This window comes from Jatropha curcas, chromosome 5 (genome assembly GCF_041381405.1).
Source record: "Jatropha curcas cultivar XTBG-Jc1 chromosome 5, XTBG_Jcur_1.0, whole genome shotgun sequence".
In the NCBI taxonomy this organism is placed as follows: domain Eukaryota; kingdom Viridiplantae; phylum Streptophyta; class Magnoliopsida; order Malpighiales; family Euphorbiaceae; genus Jatropha; species Jatropha curcas.
In genome coordinates this window covers 6,027,883-6,046,112 of record NC_143155.1, presented here as the reverse complement: position 1 = coordinate 6,046,112, position 18,230 = coordinate 6,027,883, and the positions used below count along the sequence as shown (strand labels likewise).

The window sequence follows — 18,230 nt, the reverse complement described above, 5'->3', positions numbered from 1 at the left end:
AAAGTTGAAAACTTATTTTGGGGAAAAGTCTTATAAACTTAAACAAAATGATGGCAGAAGATAGGGAAAACGGGTCGGCCCATAATGATTCGAACTCACTTAAGGAAAAGATGAAACCTCTAATCTCAACACTGGTTGGTAGCAATAGTAGAGGATATATTAATTTACGGATTCTCAATTGCTTCTTTTGGCCCTTAAATTTATTTTTATTGATAACTCTGAGTTTGGTTTAATAGTTCAAAAATTTAAAACTATAAATTAATTTTAGGCTTGATATTAGTATTAAATGGATTCGGACACTAGTAAATATAGGTGTTTATACCCTTGTTAGAGTATCATATTGATATGCTCGTCTCCAAAATTGGGATTAATCTTAGAATGTTTGTTGGATTATTTTTCCTGCAGTCAATGCAAGTGTTTTTTTTCCCTTAAAGAAAAAACACAATTGCAAAGAATAAGAATTTTGATTTAGCATTGTATTTGGTTCGTGGAATAAAAGAGAATTTTTTTTTTTTTTTTTTTAGAATCGAATAATTATTCTATTCATCAAGCTTTATCTAAACTTAAAGTCAATTTTATAAATGTGTGAACTAACAGTTCATATTAACTATTCCAGCAAGCAATTTGTTGGAAAATCTTTAATGTGATCAACTACAAAATAATAATAATAATAATAATAATAATAATAATAATAATAATAATAATAATCTCTGTCCCAAAATATAAATAGGTCTTGAGTTATTATTTTGTTCCAAAATATAAGTCCTTTTAAATATTTGAAATAAAGTCCAATCTGGTCGCTGAACTTGTTTAGCAGGATGAAAAGGTCAGATTTGACCTTTCGGGTCAATTTATCCTTTGAACTTGTATAAAATGATTAAAAAGATTCGATTTACTTTTTAAGCTAATTTAACCCTTAAATTTATTTAAAATGATAAAAAAATCATAATTAACATTTTGAGTCAATTTAACTTCTAATTGTTCATTGTACTTATAATGTGGAAATCATTATGATTAAAAAAAAAAATCATATTTGACATTTTGAGTCAATTTAATCTCTAATTCTTCGTTGTACTTATAATGTGAAAATCATTTTATAGACATTTATTGAAACTTAATTGGGATCGACCTCTTTACCTTGATTGATGGTTTGAGTTTATAAATATGTATTAATTTGAACATTTTAAAATTAATCTCTATTACTGGATTATCGCTTATGAAATCTATGCATTCATATTGGATAAATTAAAGTTATAATGCATGTTTATAAATTTATTATATTACAAGAAATGATGTTTTTATGAATTTTAAATTTATATTTATAAGTGTTGGAAAAGTTTGTTCCTAGTGTTCTTAGTGTAGGATAAAAAGGGATCAAAAGTCAATCGTATTAAATTAAATCAATTATTAATTTATAAAATCAAAACAAATTCAAGGGTTAAATTGGTCTAAAAAGTGAAATCGAATCTTTTTAATCATTTTATACAAGTTCAAAGATAAATTCGCCTAAAAGATCAACTCTGACTTTTTTGATTCTGCTAAACAACTAAATTGACTTTTATTTCTTGAGTATTTTAATAAGTAATAAATGATATTTTTTCAATTAATTATTAGTTTTGAGATAAACGATAATTTGGTTAAATTATCCTTATCTTTGTTATAATTTAGGCGAATTAATTGTTTTCTTAATTCTTATACGGAAACCTTAAACGACTTATATTTTAGGATACACGGAGTAATATCTTAAAGAAAGTAATCTTTTGTGTTTAAATTAGTAATAAGCTCAACATTTAGTCACCTCCAACGTCTTCTGTCTGTGACTAATATCTACTTTCAAGTTCCAAAGCAATAATATGATCATTAAAAATGGATCAAAAAGACTATATATATAACCATGAAAAATATTAAGCAACTTTAAATATACAAAACAATTGCTCCAAAATTAGCATCAACCTATAAAAATCACTGGTAGCCTTTCCCCTTTATGGGAAATTTCTATATTAAGTGTTATGAGTACAACAAACATCTTCTAACAATGGAAATTTTGATGAAATAGAGAAAAGAGAAGTTAAATCACCGGCATCCAAGAGTAGCTCTTCCATCAGGAGTAATAGTTGTATTAGTGCAAAGCTTCTGAAGATCAATGTAGCCTATTATGGTGTCCTCAAAAACAGCATCTGTCAGTTTAGCTTCATCAAAGGTGGAGCCTGATAGTACAGAATTCTTGAAGATAGCTCCTTCGAGATTAGCTTTCCCGAAGTTAACCCGATCTAGAACTGCATTTGAGAAGTCCACATCTGCAAATAGTTGGATTTACTGTTATCCCATTCGATCCTATTCAAAGATTGTGCCTGCTTTTAATTATTCAAGAAAAATGGAGAAACTTGCATATCAAAGATTATATCAAGACCTCATTTTATTACAGACTGCAATTTATTAGCTTAAAGATTATTGCAGAAATCATATGCAGTTTGCCTTCTAGGTTCAGCCTCCATATGGACCAATATTACTTACAAACACATGTAAATGCATCTAAGGTCTTTTTTTTTTCAATTTCCATGGCTTTCTTATTCCCCATTTCTGCGAGACAGTGAGATGATTCTACTGTTCTTTCATGATTTTCATAAAATGGATTTCACTTCAAATGCCAGCAAGAAACTACGAGAAAGAAAAAGGGACAATTTTTATAAATGGTACCATTGGACTAGTCAGATTTTTGCGTTATAGTGCAAGAGGCCTGAGGTTCATATCTTATTACAGACTGCAATTTATTAGCTTATAGAATATTTTTTTGCATTCTAGATTCAGCCTCCATATGAACCAATATAATTTACAAATGCATATCAATCCATCTAAACCATTTTCGTTTTCAATTTCCATGGCTTTCTTATTCCTTATTTCTACTAAACAGTAAGATGATTCTGCAGTTCTTTCATAGTTTTTACAAAATGAATATGACTTCAAATGCCAGCAAGAAACTGGGGAGAAAGCAAAAGCAATCAATTTTTATAAATAGTACCATTGGACTACTCAGGTTTTTGCATTATAGTGCAAGAGGCCTAAGGTTCAAATCTTAACAGCTCCCTCCCCTTTAAAAATTTCCAGGGTACCAAAAAAAAAAAAAAAAAATGGAGAGGGATATCACCTTGTTTGCTTCACTAAAACTCTGTATAGAATGCATATCATCTACAAGTCCATGATATACCAACCGAAAACTATAAACAGTTTCAATGACAAATCAAGAAGTTACCCTTGAAACTGGCTCCAACAGCATAGGCCTTCGACATCACCACCTCTGACATATCAGCACCATCAAACTTGGCATCTGACATAAGTGCTGCTGCAAGAGACTTCCCCTTTAAATTAGATTTGTCATTTGTATAATCACAGAAGCGAAGATCAATAGGCTTGTCATAAACACCATTTGCTTGACCTATTGTGTTCCCAACAAATGCCTTTTCACATCGGTTGGGCTCTGTTGAAAGTGGGGGTAGCCTCTGCAAACCAAACATAGTACGGATCTATATATTGTGAGTATAATGAATTTTATTATTATGGGACCATCATATATGATTTTGAAAAAAGTACACCTTACAAATTGCACAGGAACTTTACTGAGATTGACGGAATGATATAAAATGAAATGTAAATGATAATTAATTAAAGGGAATAGGAAGTTAATAGATGTAAACATTTAACCTCCCTAATTTCTTATTCATATAATAACAAAACTGAAAAAACAAGATTAAAATGCTAATCTGCTTTACCTTCCATCCTCTAACCTCCTTACATTGGAAATGGCTTTAATTATATAAAATTACTTTCCATTAGGACTAACCAAACAACCTAAATGCTTTCAATTCTCAGTCTTATAATGTTTTAGCTAGTATAGCAAGTGAAAAAACACAATTTCCCCTCTTTAAAAAGCTCCAATCTTTATTTTTCTCAATTTTTTGTCTCTAACAAAGGAATCAGTATTGTGATAAGAATACGCTGAGCAAATAAAAACAAACACCCAGTGGTCATACTCAAACACAAAAAGCATTCTTCGTATATACTTCAATCTGAGAAATTAAAAAACAAACATTTATAAACTGGGCAATTGAATGTTGATCTTTAACCTGATTAGCAGCAATTACAGGTGATGCAGCAGTGACAGCCCAAGCAGCAAGAAGGCTGAGAGCCACACTTTGAAGTTCCTTCAATGGCTTTGATTTTGCGTAAGCAATAACATCAAGTTGATCCCTGCGAGTGCTTCCAGGGGTCTTACCGGAACAGCTGATTTCCGGGATAGGAAAACGGCTACGTTTTGGAGACAAAGAACGAAGACACAGATTGTTTTGAGAGAGCGGGAGTGAAAATGTCGCCATTTCTCTGTCTATTTTCAGGATGATAAAAGAAGTTGCTCTTTTATCTGTCAACTAATAATTTCTGTGATGGGCATTATCCGTTTGAATGTTGGTATATACGTGGCGCCACACGTAGGATTTTTGTGTCTTTTAAGATGCTACGCTACAAATAGGATCGAGTAAATTAATGTGAAAACCAATTAACCATGAGTTGTTTAATCTCCTCACTTGTTTGGAAGTAAAAGATCGAATTTGGATCTTTTTTTTTATCACAAGAGTTTTTACTAATATAGTGAGTAAAAAGAGTATTTTGGCCAATTGAGCCTCTTTATAATCAAAATCAAAGTCTGGTAAAATCTGAATTTCAGTTCAATTCGACTTTAAAAATTTGGGATAATGTTATTTTTAATGTTTGTACTTCTCTTTTTTTTTTTTTTTTTTTTTGGTGTTTGAATTGAAGATTATGACAATTAAGTGTCTAGACTTGTATTTTGTGGCAATTGAATGACTGGCATTTTTCTTTTTCAATTTAGTGTCTCAAGATAATATGAACAATCAGAATGTTTAATGGGAATAAGTGAGTATGCTACGTATCCACTTACGTGGCTTGACTTTTAATCCACATAGGTTGTATAACGTGACAATCATGTTGAAATTACCCATTTAACCCTATTTATTACAGCTGAAGGTTAGTTTTCTCGAATCATGGCCAGCTAATAGGCCTAGAGCCAGTCAAAGCGAATATATCCTTTCAATCTCTTCTCTGCTATCTAGAACTTCCTCTTCTCCTTCTTCTCCAAACAAACTCTACTGCTTCCCCCTGCAAACCCTACTAATCCCTCTAATCTCATAGATTTCAGCCGAGGCTACAGCGTATTTTGTCTCTCCCTTTGCTCATTAACCTGCACTATCGATTCTTTCAATTCTCCTTCATTCCTATCACCCCAAATCCCTCTTTTAGACCTAAATTTCCATGGCCTCAAATTCCCTTCTTCCTCTATTTGTTTTTGTTTCTCTTTTTCCTCTTAGGGTGGCCACGGTTCCAAAACCGCCGATTTCGGTTTCAAAAAATTTAGAATCGGAATCGAATCGAAAATTAACGGTTCCAATTATGCTTTGGAACCGAACAGTTACAGTTCTGGTTCCGATTTCTTAATGGTTTCAAAACCGACGGTTCTGACCAATTATCCGATTGGTTTTCCGGCGAATCGCATAATTGTAAAATAAAAAAGTAGAGAACATTTTTTCTTCAAAATTTAAAATTTAAAAACTTATGAAATAATTTCTAAAAAAAATACCCTTAAAAAATTAAAAAATGCTTAAACTTAATTTATTTTTTTTTTAAAAAAGACTTGAACTTAATTTTTTTTTTTAAAAAAAAAGTCTTCAACTTAATATATTTTTTTTTTGTTTTAAAAAGTTGGAACTTTTTTTTTTAAAGGGCTTGAACTTAATTTTTTTTTTTAAAAAAAAAAATTAAGCTGCTTACATATCCTCTTCGGATTTAGAGGAATCAAAGTCCACGTAGTTTCAACTTACCTTTTACCAATTTCACCCTTTTACCTTAGTCGCTGTTTTCATCACCGGTTGATGTTCCTATCGAGGACCTATTGTAAATATCATATAAATCGTCATTTTCTTTGATATTCTCTTATGCTCTTAATTCGGCCTTGCTCTAATCATCCACGCATTAATGTGCTTCTAGTGAATCGAGTGTCATATTAGATCGTGTTTCATCAAGTATGTTTCCTCCTTGACTAAAAGCTTGTTCAACCATAACATTGGAGACCGGAGCTACTAAAACTTGTTTTGCAATTAAAAGGGTTGGGAATGTATTGGCGTGACGATTCCACCAATCTAGAATTGAAAAATTAGTATCTGCAAAATTATCACCAAACTCGAAAGAAGTGGTAAGATAATTATCAAGTTCGGGAAAAGAACCAGATCCCCTAGGTCTTTTTTGTCTTTATAATAATATACATTCAGCAACACCAACACTTACCTTTTCAGTTGGGAATGATTGATTATTAAATTGAGAAGAATTAGAAGAAGTAGATGAACTAGAATGTTCAACACATTCAATATATAACTCTTCTAATATTTTTTCTAACTTGATACAAAACTACATTTATATTAACACTATCTTTTATATCAAGATTTAATATTTCATAATAAAGAGTCAAATATTCAAATAAAATTTCAAATTTACATCTAGGATCAAAGACACAAGCAACAAGAAAAAATGGTGGTATATTTATAAAATAAGATATCCATTTTTTCATTGATAAAGCACAATTTTATAATAAGTCATCATTTTCAAATTCTTGAAATGCACTAATAATATTATTCCCAACTCATTGGAATTCAACATTTTATTAAACGAATCTTTTTCATATAAAGAATTATTGTGCATTTTTATTACTAATAATATTGAAGAAATATCGGTTCGATTCATTTTTCAGTATATAAAAGATGGCTCCAAGTTAAGTTTCACTTTGATGGTTAGGCAATTAATTTAAATAAAGATGAATTAGTTTTGAGTCCCTACAATTTAATAAAGTCACAAACTGAAATTTATATTTTCAAAATTAAGAAAATAGTCGGGATAATTATATTTTTAGTGTCTGAACTTTTATTTTTTTCTATTTTAGTGTCTCAATGGAAAACAGTAACGATTGAATGTCTTAATTAGTAAATTTATGTAATTGAGTATCTCAGAATGATGTGGCTAATTGAAAAACTGATTATGCACGTGTTGAGCCCAATTTTAGTAAAGCTAACAGCTGACGTGGCATGCAACTTAGCCGCATCATGAAACAAATTAGATGCCATGTGAATTAAGCTCTAAAACTTTCATAATTGTCCAATGGTACACATTAAGCGAAGCTTCTCTCCACTACAATGGCAGACTTCTTCATATTGATCTCTAAGATTCCACCAAATCTCCTCCTTATCTTTTGCATATTTCCTCTTATTTTTTCTCTCTCTCTCTTTTTTCTCATTTCATCTTCCTCTCCTAAAAACCCCTTTGCATTGTAGGACTCTACTAATAGCTATAGTCATTGTTAAGGATTATGAAGTGATAGATGTGTATTAATCAGAATTCAGGAAGATGCAATAAAGCTTTGATCTTTAATTTATAGGTTTGATTCTTATGAGTCTGTACTATTATCTTTTTTGGTTTAATTTCTATATTTGATTCTTTAATTTCTTTAATTTTTAGTGTTAAGTTTTGGGTTTAATCTCCGGGTTTAACTTGAAAATCTTTAATTTCTCTAATTTTTGGATTTAATTTCTCAATCTGATAATATGAAATTCATATTTTGAATTGAATTCTTGTAAACACGAACAATATATGGCTAGTACCTTCAAATGAATTGCTCCTAAAGTATAATATTATTCTTGATAAAGTTGAAATTTTTGGTTCTCTAGCAAGGAACACTTGCCATTTGAAGAATCTGTGGGGTTACTCATTTCAAAATCTGTGGATATAGACCCTCCAATATCATGGCAAGTGCATATATTCAAGTATAAACTAGTTTCAAGGATAAATATTGAGTTGCATGCATTTAGACCAATGTTGGAGCAATTCAAGAATGGTTTGATTTTCAAGAACAATTTTGTCATCGACAAATCACCATTGACGAAGCTTGATGGATTTTAATAGGTTTTCTAGTTCTTGATGGATCATTATTCATTTCTTTATTTTTTTTTCTTTTTTTTGGTAATTTTCTAGAGTTTAATATTATTAATGGGTTCTTGCTCCAATTTTCTATTTTGATCTTTGGAGTCAATTTTTCTATTACAACAGTATTGTTCTTGCTGAATTATTGCATTATTTTGTATTTCTTAATTTTTTGGGTTAATCTTATTCGAATAAAATCTTAAGTGATCCTAGTATATCTGAATCTGATACTAACGTATGTGATTCTAATCCTAATGTATCTGAATCTGTTTTTAGTGTATCCTATTATGATCCTTTTTCCTTTTTGTACATACCTTGTACACCTATATAAATGGTGTTGTATAATGTAAATCATATAACTATACAATACAAATTCCTTCTCATTCAACTAATCTTTCTAGAATTGAATATTTATACGTTATTGTTATCTTCTTCTTCCTTTCAAAAAATTTTTAAATTTGCATTTTTATTAGTGTTTGATAGGTTTATTGTTCATGATTAGTTCATGAGACCTACATCTCAGAGAGAAGCAAAAAGATTTGCTAATTTTGATTTTTGAGGCTAGCTTAAAGATTTGATAGAAAGGGATAGAGAAGGAGGTTGTTGGGCAATAATAAATGGAGGTTAAAAAGGATAATTCCTTAAAGTCCATGTTAGATTTAGTTTCTTTGGCAAATTTAAAGTGCTTTTTATCCATATTAACTGCGACGTGTTAAAAAAGTGGGTCCCATAATTGAACAATCATGTTCCTTGTTACCTAAGTTAGTCAAATACACCCAATTATAAATTTTAAAACATTCAAGCACTCAATCATTCTCATTTTTCATTCAAACATCAAAATAAAAAAAAAAAAATTAAAAGTTGAGCCACTAAAGATATAATTATTTCGAAAATATTCTATTTATTTATTTATTTTGATTCATTGAGAGGCTCAATAAGCAAAAATAATACTACGAGTTACACAACAGTAATAGCTCTTTCCTTTGCTCACCAAATTGGTGAAAGCTCTTATGGTCAAGATGACTCGGACTTGACATCTTCATTTCTCATATAAGTGAAGACCAATTAGACTACACCTAATTGGCAATAATTTATTTAGGGGATAATGTTGTTTTTAGTGTTTGAACTTGCATTTTTCTCTATTTTAGTGTCTAAATGGAAAATAGTGACAATCGATGCATGTACTTGCAATTTTTTTTAATTTGGTGTCTCTGATGAAGTGGATAGTCAGATTGTCTAATAGAATGGAGTAGGACCAACATTTGCATATGTTTCTGCTTACACGGCGTGACAATAAATCCATATGAGCAGTCATCGTGGCAATAAGAAAAAGTCAAGTAACTTGATACATGACCTCCTTCTCCTCCTTCCTTTTAGTCCCTTCAAACCCATAAATTACCTTGAATGGCACAAAAGCCCCTCTTTTGCTTCTGCTATTACACAATTGAATTAACAAACATATAAGAGCAACAACCCCAATTCACCACATATGTACAGTATCCAAAGATTTGAAAAGCACTAAACCCACTTGCCAATTCAATTTCAATTTTCTGCATGTCATTCCTGACTAAGGAGCCGATTCAACCGAGTTAACTTAAATATGTAACAACTCGATATATGAGGACTCGAATCTTCGCATCCCCTGAATCTGAATTTATTTCTTGCCTCATCTCTCCACATATATGTATAAAGATATCTAGACGAGTCCTTTTTTTTATCTCTACAGTTGATTAGCGTGTTTATCTGTGATGTTAGAGCATAAAATAGAGAAGAAATCTTAAAAAAGTTTAAAAAAGAGAACTTGAAAATGAAATGGAGCTAAGCATGGATTTGAGCTTGGTTTATGTCCCAAAAACAATCAGTGAGTAATTTAAAGAAGTATCGAAGGTTAAAGATGCTAGCTTGAGATTATGTGAAGAAATTAGAAGATGAAATGAGAAAGATCAATGCTTTTAATCCTCTTGCCACATTGGAATGTGTACATGGATTAATTGTCAGACCTTGTAAGTGGACACATAGGCAAATGTGGATCTCACTTCGTCTTATTAGACAATCCGACTGTCTACTTCATCAGGAGACATCAAATTTGAAAAAATTGCAAGTCCATGCACTTAATTGTCACTATTTTAGGTTCAGACACCAAAATAGAAAAAAAAAAACGTAAATTCAGGCACAAAAAATAACATTATCCCTTTATTTATTTATTATCTTCAACTATTAGTTTTTCTATTAATTATTCCAATAAATTGTGATAAAATCAATTTGTCCTTCACAGAACTAAGAATTTGCTTCCTATAAAAAAAGGCTAAGAATTTCCTTTTGCATGTTACCACCAAATTAAATTCTAAAAATTTTTTATATTTTAATAACTCTAATCCAAATTCATAAACAAAAACATTAAAATCAACAAATTATTTATATGTTTACCTTAAATTATTAAATAAAATTTTATAAGATAACATTTGGTTTCTTTCGCTCAAGGATGTAAAACGAACCGAACATTTTACCACTGTTATCTTCAATGTAAACGTGTAGTACAAAGCAGCAAAGAAAGAAGATATAAATTTGATTTATTAGCAACTTGCCATAGATATTATTTGTTGTTTTATATATATTTAAAAAAAAAAACCATCAGGTATCAAAATATTTTACAAAAAAAACCATCTGGTATCAAAATTTTATTAACACTTTTACCTGACTAACTTAGATTTGCGCTGGCAACTCATAAAAAGGGGCAAAACACTCCCTCACGAGGAGCAAATAGGGTGGGTTTCGAACACTGCATGAATAATCTAATCCAACAAAATTATGGATTTGGAAACAATGTGGAATGATTTTTCAATTTGAATTTTTAAGTAATTTATATTCTTTAAAAAATGACAACAATAACAACTTTTACATTAAAAAGTTAAATTTAGATCATAACATTAAAAATGACTGTGCTGATTCAAAAATTAATTTTAGATCTAATTTGATCCTAATTGAAAGTTTAGAAGCTAAATTGAGCATTTATTCTGGTTTCCTTCAGAGACAATAGCCTGGCATTGAATTAGAAACCATTCTCAGACAAGAAATTGCTAAATTCTGAAATTTCAATTTCAACAATTCAAATTCTAATCCTAACAAAATTAAAGTTTACAAATCATCCATAAAAGAAAATGAAAGAAAAGAAAGAAAAATCACAGGCTGCTTTTATCGCTGGGAACCAATCACAAGTGATTTGCATTGTCGTTGTGGTATGAGGATGAAAATAACCGTTAACAACAAAATCAAAAACGACAAAATCAAGGAAAAAGACAAACAGATCGATAATTAATCAAAATCACATCTGACAATTTCCATCTGAGTATCAGATCAAATCAAGATCAGAAAAAATCAAAATTGGGTAAACTGGGTTTGATCTTATCTTATGAAGAGAAAGGAACGCTGTTTGGATTGGGTCGGCCGCTTGGCGTTGAAATTGATGAAACAGACGAATTAGAGATTGAATTGCAAAACATAAGCGGCCGATCATGTGCCTCCTCCGCATCTTCGGCATCATCGGCGGTGGAAAGGTTAATACAAGCGCACCGTTCCAGGGAGGCGAAAAACGCCGACACTACGCTCATCCCCACCCATTTGAGCTTCTCGTACGACCAGCAATTTCCCATGGTATTATCCATAGCGCTTCTTCTTGATCGATTCTTTTAATATTATGTGGTTTTTGAAGGAGAAACCAAGAAAATGAAGGATTTTTGTTTCTGGGTTATTGAAATTCAGAGCAAGAGGACAAGGAAAGAAAGTTGGACATGAAAATCAAACGTTAAATATTCCTCAGGGTACCATCTGGTCCAATGTTAATTTATATTTTAATATTAAATTGATAATAATTGTAACAAAATTATGCAATTAACTTGAGTTTATCAATGTTTTGCTTTTGACCAAAAATATAAATGTGCAAAATATGAGTAATTGTTTTATCCAAAAATATAGCAACCATTTCTTTAAAACAAACTAATTTGTTTATTTTACGAATTTTTATTTTTATTTTTTTACAATTATATTTTTGGAAGATCATAATTCTAATTGTTACCCAATAAAACAAAAATTTCGTAATATTATTCAATATTTTTTATTCAGAGTAACTTCTTTATTTTATTTCAAAAAGTAAAAGTAACTATATTAATTAATAATTTTAAGTTTATTCATTGTATTTGTATCTAAAATCTAAATTTGTTAAAACATATTAATACGAAAATATTAAGATAAAATGCTTATCTCTATGGATTTTGATATTGAAAGTGTTTGGTTTGAATGAAATGTATTTTTTTAACTCAATTAAAAAAAAAGTAGTTGACTGTTTGACAAAATTATTTAATAATAACTTTTGAGTAATTGAAGTGTTTGGTTGACACTACTTAAAAAAAACTTAATATAAAAAAAATTGCAGAAAATGTATATTAATTAAGGGGTATATTGGAATGGGATTGTTTTATAATTTAAAAGAATTGTTGATTTTGATGGAATCGAAGAATTTTCTAAGATTTCGTTATATTTTTTTAAAATTGTACATAGAGTTTAATGGAATTGATGATACTTTTTTTAATATATTTTGATTGACTTTAATAGAATTACAATGATTTTTATATAATTAATCAAGTGACATACACGTTAAATACTCGCAATTAGACAAACAAATTCATCATACATTAACTTGTTAAATACTACAAAACTTAACCAACAATCAAACATTTTTACCAAATCAAATCAATGGAAGTTTTTCAATGAAAACATAAAAACTGTTTTGCCAAAAGTAGCTTACATGCTCTCTTTTATAATATTTGAATTTATTGCCTCCATTCTTCGATATTTTGATTTCTTTCATCTTGAGCATCTCTCAACATATCTACAGATATTGTGCCTCTCTATTCATTGGTATTTTTTCATTGTTGATTCTGACTTTCAAATACCTCTTGAAAATTATTCACTTCAAGCTCATCTACCGACAATTTTGCAAATTCATCACTTGGTTCTGTAGGAAACTCGTCAGAACGACTTTCCTTACGAAGAAAATCATGCAATTCTACACAAGCTAATACCAACTCTGCTTGTGTGTTAAATGGAAATGGAGGTGCAGACTTAAAAATTATGAATCTAGATTTAAATACACCAAATATCCTTTTAATTACATTTTTTAAAGAAGAGCGACGAAGATTGAACAACTCAGCTGCATTTTCAAGATGACGACCTTGACTAGAAAAATCTTGCAGATGGTGTAGAACACCTCGAAATGGAGTAAGAAATTATCGACGATTTGGAAATACACAATCTATAAGAAAGTATTTACCTAAATATAATAGATATTAATAATTTATTAGTAATACAATTTTGCCAAAATATGAATAGATATTGAAAATAATAATATATGTATATATCTTGAGGTACTTTAAGTCCATTCCTTCTTGATAAAGCATCATGTAATAATTTTGAATCATGAGCTGAACCCTCCCATCCACTAAGCACATGTATGAACTCCAAATCAAAGTTACAAGCTGCTAGTACATTTTGTGATATCGTTCCATGACGATTGCAATAGCTACTTACATCACGACCCTTTATCTTTAATTGCTGGTATATGTGTGCCATCAATGGCACCTATGCAATCCTAAAACAAAAAAAAAAAGAAAAATTTATAATTGACATGTAATAATAATTATAACATTAATAATAAAAATAAGATGTAATTATTATTAAAACTACTTACTTTAAAATAAGGGTAAAATCTTGTACTTTCTCTTATTTTACTTCGAGTTGTGGATTTTGGTTTAATCATCATATCAGGTGCTATTGTGTTCAAAGCCTTCAAAATCTGTTAAAACTTTTGCTCACCGTAAAACGTGATTAACTAAACGTCTTGCGAGTCATCTAATATCGAGAATTTCGACCTATAATAAGTAAAAATGTTGCAAGCATTTCTTCAATGCAAATAAATCTTGTCTCCTGAAAATGTGTGTTTTCTCTAATAATTTTACATAGCTTTAGAAAAACATTAGGATACATCCTATATAGTTGTCGAAAATCTTAAGGATCTTCTTTCAATACTTTATGTATATAATTATACCCTCTAGCCATGATTGGTCGTCGAACTAATGGATGTTCAATATATTCATCATAAAGGCTACTCCATATGCTAATCATTGATCCATTCAACACATCAAGTAATGCTTAAATTCCATGAAATACTAATTTAATGGTTTCATAAAACTCTTCATCTTCTTGCGTTTTTTTTTTTCTTTCTACTTCTTCTCGTTCCATTTCCTCTGTTATATGATTCATAAAACAAAATTATAAATTAGATGTATTAATATGTAATAAATTGTTGAAAGTTCTAAATAATATTTTCATGAAAAACAAAAATAAATTGAAATGAATAAAATTGAGTACATAAGAACATTTAAACCAAACAAAAAAACTAAAATTAAACTTAATTAAAATATTCAATATATAAGAACAGTTAAACCAAAAGCAAAGTTTGAAAGTCAATATAAACATAGGAAAAAAAGTACATCTAAATAAACTACTAACAAAATATAATTAAGTAGTTAATCATGTTGTAGTTTAATTTGACAGTGATTCAATACTAGATATCCATTCAAAACGCTCTCCTGGAGACATCTTCAAGAATGCATCTTTAATTCCCATTTTTTGAATCAGTGCAAGTGCTTTGTAGCGCGCGCCCAAGATTATCCAAATTGGGAGTCTCTTTAATAGCATTCCAAATATCGTTCTTTTACTCTTTTTCACTATTTTCCGATTCCCTTTTCTCCATTAGGTTACGGATTCCTTGAATTTTAGTGGCAATTTTTCCAATTGATTCTAGACCCTGAGAAAGTTTTTCTAGAATATCAACTCAATTAATATTACAATCATACGAGCGAATACTCCCTTTACCTTCAACTCTAGTTTTTTTTTTTTTTTTTTGAATAATATTTTCTGTGGAAACTTCTAAATAGGGATCAGATTCTGGCACTGGTGATTCATTATGTTCAGATAAAAGTTCTTGATATGATGAATCACTTTGAGTTTCCACATATGCTTCATTATTTTCATCATATACAAGATCTTCTATATTAACATGTGTATTTTCTTCCTAACTATAACTTCTTGCATTAGTATCATCTCCTCCTAATCCAAGAGAGTATTTCCAGTAACAGTTCCATTTCCAACAGCGATTTTCAAATCCTCAAAGTCAAAAAAATTGTCTGTGCGAAGGGATTTCTGATGGATGAGATTGACAAATATAAAATAAAAAATGTATAACATATTAATGCTAAAAAGTATAAAATAACTATACGTTATAATATGAAATATATTTTTTTTTTTAAAAAAAAAACCTTAAAGTAATTCTCCCATGTTTCATCTGAAGCAATGAATCTTTTCGTAGTTTCATCCCATCCAAAACCGGAGTTACATCCTATGAGATCAGCCAAATGTTTGATAACGTCTTTCAAACCGTTTCAAATGGCTTTGATATTGAGTATAGGTTTTATTACACTCAAGTGCTTCATTAAGTTTAGGAAGTATTTTAGTTATGACAATTAGTTTGTTGAACACACCATTACTGTCATGCCATCCACGATTAGCACCATCAACCATTAAATCTAACAACGATTTACTTTCTTAGGAAGTCCATGTGCTATATGCATTTTTACCTTTTTCCTTGTGCATCTCCTATTGTAATTAAGTAATATGTTTAAATAGTAGTGTCAACATATTAGTACATCAAAATAGAATAAAAGGAGCATCATTTAGAGATAGACATATAAAAAAGTTTCAATAACCATGATTAGATAAAGTGGGAACAAAAATAACAATGGCTAGTAATTCTATGACATTAAGTAATGCTGCTACCATAACTTTGCCTGATGATGAAAAGTTACCAGTAGCTTTTGTATGGAGATTCAATAGTGAATATAGGCAACAACAACTATTATCAAAACTACTGCTAAGTAAATTAGAATTAGAATTAAAATTAAAATTAAAATATTTAATAGAACTCTAATAAATTATATTTGAATTTATTATTGTGTGCTAAATGAGCATTTGATTAATATGTGTTTATAAAGTATTCATAATATTATTTACATTAATAAAAATTATAAAATAAATATGAGTTTTCATGCCTTATATGGACGTGACATGCATTATTAGAAAGTTTGATGAGATTTGCTAAACAATTATTAATCAATTAATTTATAATCAAGTAAAAATTTTAAATGAACATGACATGAATTAATAATGAACCTCAAAGTGCAAAGTTATCTAATAATGAACCTTTCACCGTTCAATTACATATAGGTGTAATTAGAAAATAGAATGTTTTGACACTTGTGCTACATGCATGTCTCCTTATCATCTTATTGCCATATTTAATCACTTACTCTTAGCTCTATAACTTAATATAAAACAGTTAATACTTATCTCTCTTTCAACTCTTCTATATTTTTTCACCATCCTTATATAAACCTGCCTATGCAAAAAGAAAATTTATACTCTGAAAGGAACAAAAGAAAAATTCATGATTTTAATATGCTGGGTTTCTAATTAGCTTTGCCTTTGGAAAATTGAAGGAAAATCTCTAAACCAAACGAACAAAGTTATTACAGAGAAATCAATAAGGAATGAGAGGAAACTTATGTAATTTGTTTAGCAATTACCTAAACAATTTTGGAGATGTTCATTTACAGCAAAAGTTCTTTTAATTTTATCTTTGCATTGAAGTAGAGGATAGAAATCTGTTTCTTGTTGGATATGCATCAGTGATGAGAGATATTTTTATTTATATTTTTTTAATAATTAATGCAACTTTTTTTTTACTGAAGTAATTTTTTTTTTTTTGAAAAAAGCATGTAGTTACAGTGCAAGCAAATAAAGTTATTGTTGTTGTGGTTGCTGCTTGAGACATTTGACGATGACATAGCACCTAATATAATAAGCATTCATGGTTTTAAATGGACATTGTCTTTTTATTCAATTTATTATCGTTGCATAACAACTCCTCTCTTTCATGATTGACAGTTTATCAAGGTTGGTACAAAGTATATTGAAGAGATCAATTAATTGGAATAGATTAAGCAGGGACCTTTTTTTGATCGTCCACTCCGGAGAGATTTTCAGTATTGAGTACAGTCAGGTAAGAAAAATTTTTATTGCTTGACAATGTTTAAATTACCCTAAACTAGAACAATTTTAACCATTCATAGCAAAATCAAAATTTCCTCACTCCCCAAATAAAAAGAAAGAACATAATCACACAAACGACATATATAAAGAAGAAAAGTGTCAAGTTACATACTAGTTCGCAGCTATGTAGCTTGATTTTTTTTTTTTTTTTTGTGGGCAATTTTTTTTTTTGAAGCTTGGTTGAAAGAGAGAGTTTGTAGAGAAAGAGTCGATTGGGTGAGATTTGAAATCTTTGAGTTGGAGGTCGTATTTGTAAATGACTTTTCTATTTATACCCAACACTATAAAATCCAATAACATCCAATGAAATTAATAATTTTATAAAAACATTTCAAATCAGCAATTTTTGAATACCATCAAATTTGTATGGACTTTTATAAAGTCATAATTGAATACCATCACATTTTTATGGATTTTATAAGAGTCTAAATTGAATAATACAAAATTTTAATAGACTCCAAATAAATCTAAATTGAATACTATTAAATTTTAAAATCTTTTAAAATCCTAATAGAATCTCAATCCAATACACCATCCTAAAGCTTTTGCTACTGAGGAGAATAGTATATTTTAGTATTTGTAGATAAATAGTGATTAATATACACATGTAAAGAAAACTTATCTGAGTAGGTTTTCTTAACCGGTTATTCTTTTAATATAATTGAATTTATTAGTTTCTTCAAAGAGAAGTAAGCATCTTCTATTTTCCTTTCTAACGTCTCTCTTCCTTTGCCTTATTTAACTTTAAGCAAATTACACTCATCTTATTCTAACCATGCATTAGCAGAAGTTTTTTGCCGTGAATTAGTAGGCAGCATCTCGCACTGATTTTGCTAAAGAGATATGGGTTGCTTGAAACTTTTCTCTACTACAATCCATATGAGTTTTCTTGATGTTTCAATGAAGATAGTTTCGATTTGAAATTTTTATTGGGGTTTTCTTATTTCATAGAAGACTCAAGTATTGTTGGTGAT

The 18,230-nt window shown here is 29.5% G+C and overlaps 1 protein-coding gene across 1 annotated transcript; it reads right to left on the bottom strand.

The window, feature by feature from the left end:
• Nucleotides 1-1,867: 1,867 nt before the first annotated feature.
• LOC105647224 (Tetratricopeptide repeat (TPR)-like superfamily protein) lies at nt 1,868-4,429 on the bottom strand. The gene is made up of 3 exons (XM_012233235.4): nt 4,122-4,429; nt 3,251-3,497; nt 1,868-2,297 (listed from the first exon to the last, which is right to left on the bottom strand). Exons 1-3 carry the CDS (start codon nt 4,368-4,370, stop codon nt 2,074-2,076), a joined length of 720 nt encoding a protein of 239 aa, XP_012088625.1. The 5' UTR covers nt 4,371-4,429; the 3' UTR covers nt 1,868-2,073.
• Between the last annotated feature and the right edge of the window lie 13,801 nt (nt 4,430-18,230).

Coding starts and splice junctions, on each gene's coding strand:
- LOC105647224 (XM_012233235.4), bottom strand. CDS start 4,370: ATGGCGACATTTTCACTCCCGCTCTCTCAAAACAATCTGTGTCTTCGT. Junction 3,498..4,121: donor CTGTAATTGCTGCTAATCAG/GTTAAAGATCAA, acceptor TTTGGTTTGCAG/AGGCTACCCCCACTTTCAAC. Junction 2,298..3,250: donor TGTTGGAGCCAGTTTCAAGG/GTAACTTCTTGA, acceptor AACTATTTGCAG/ATGTGGACTTCTCAAATGCA.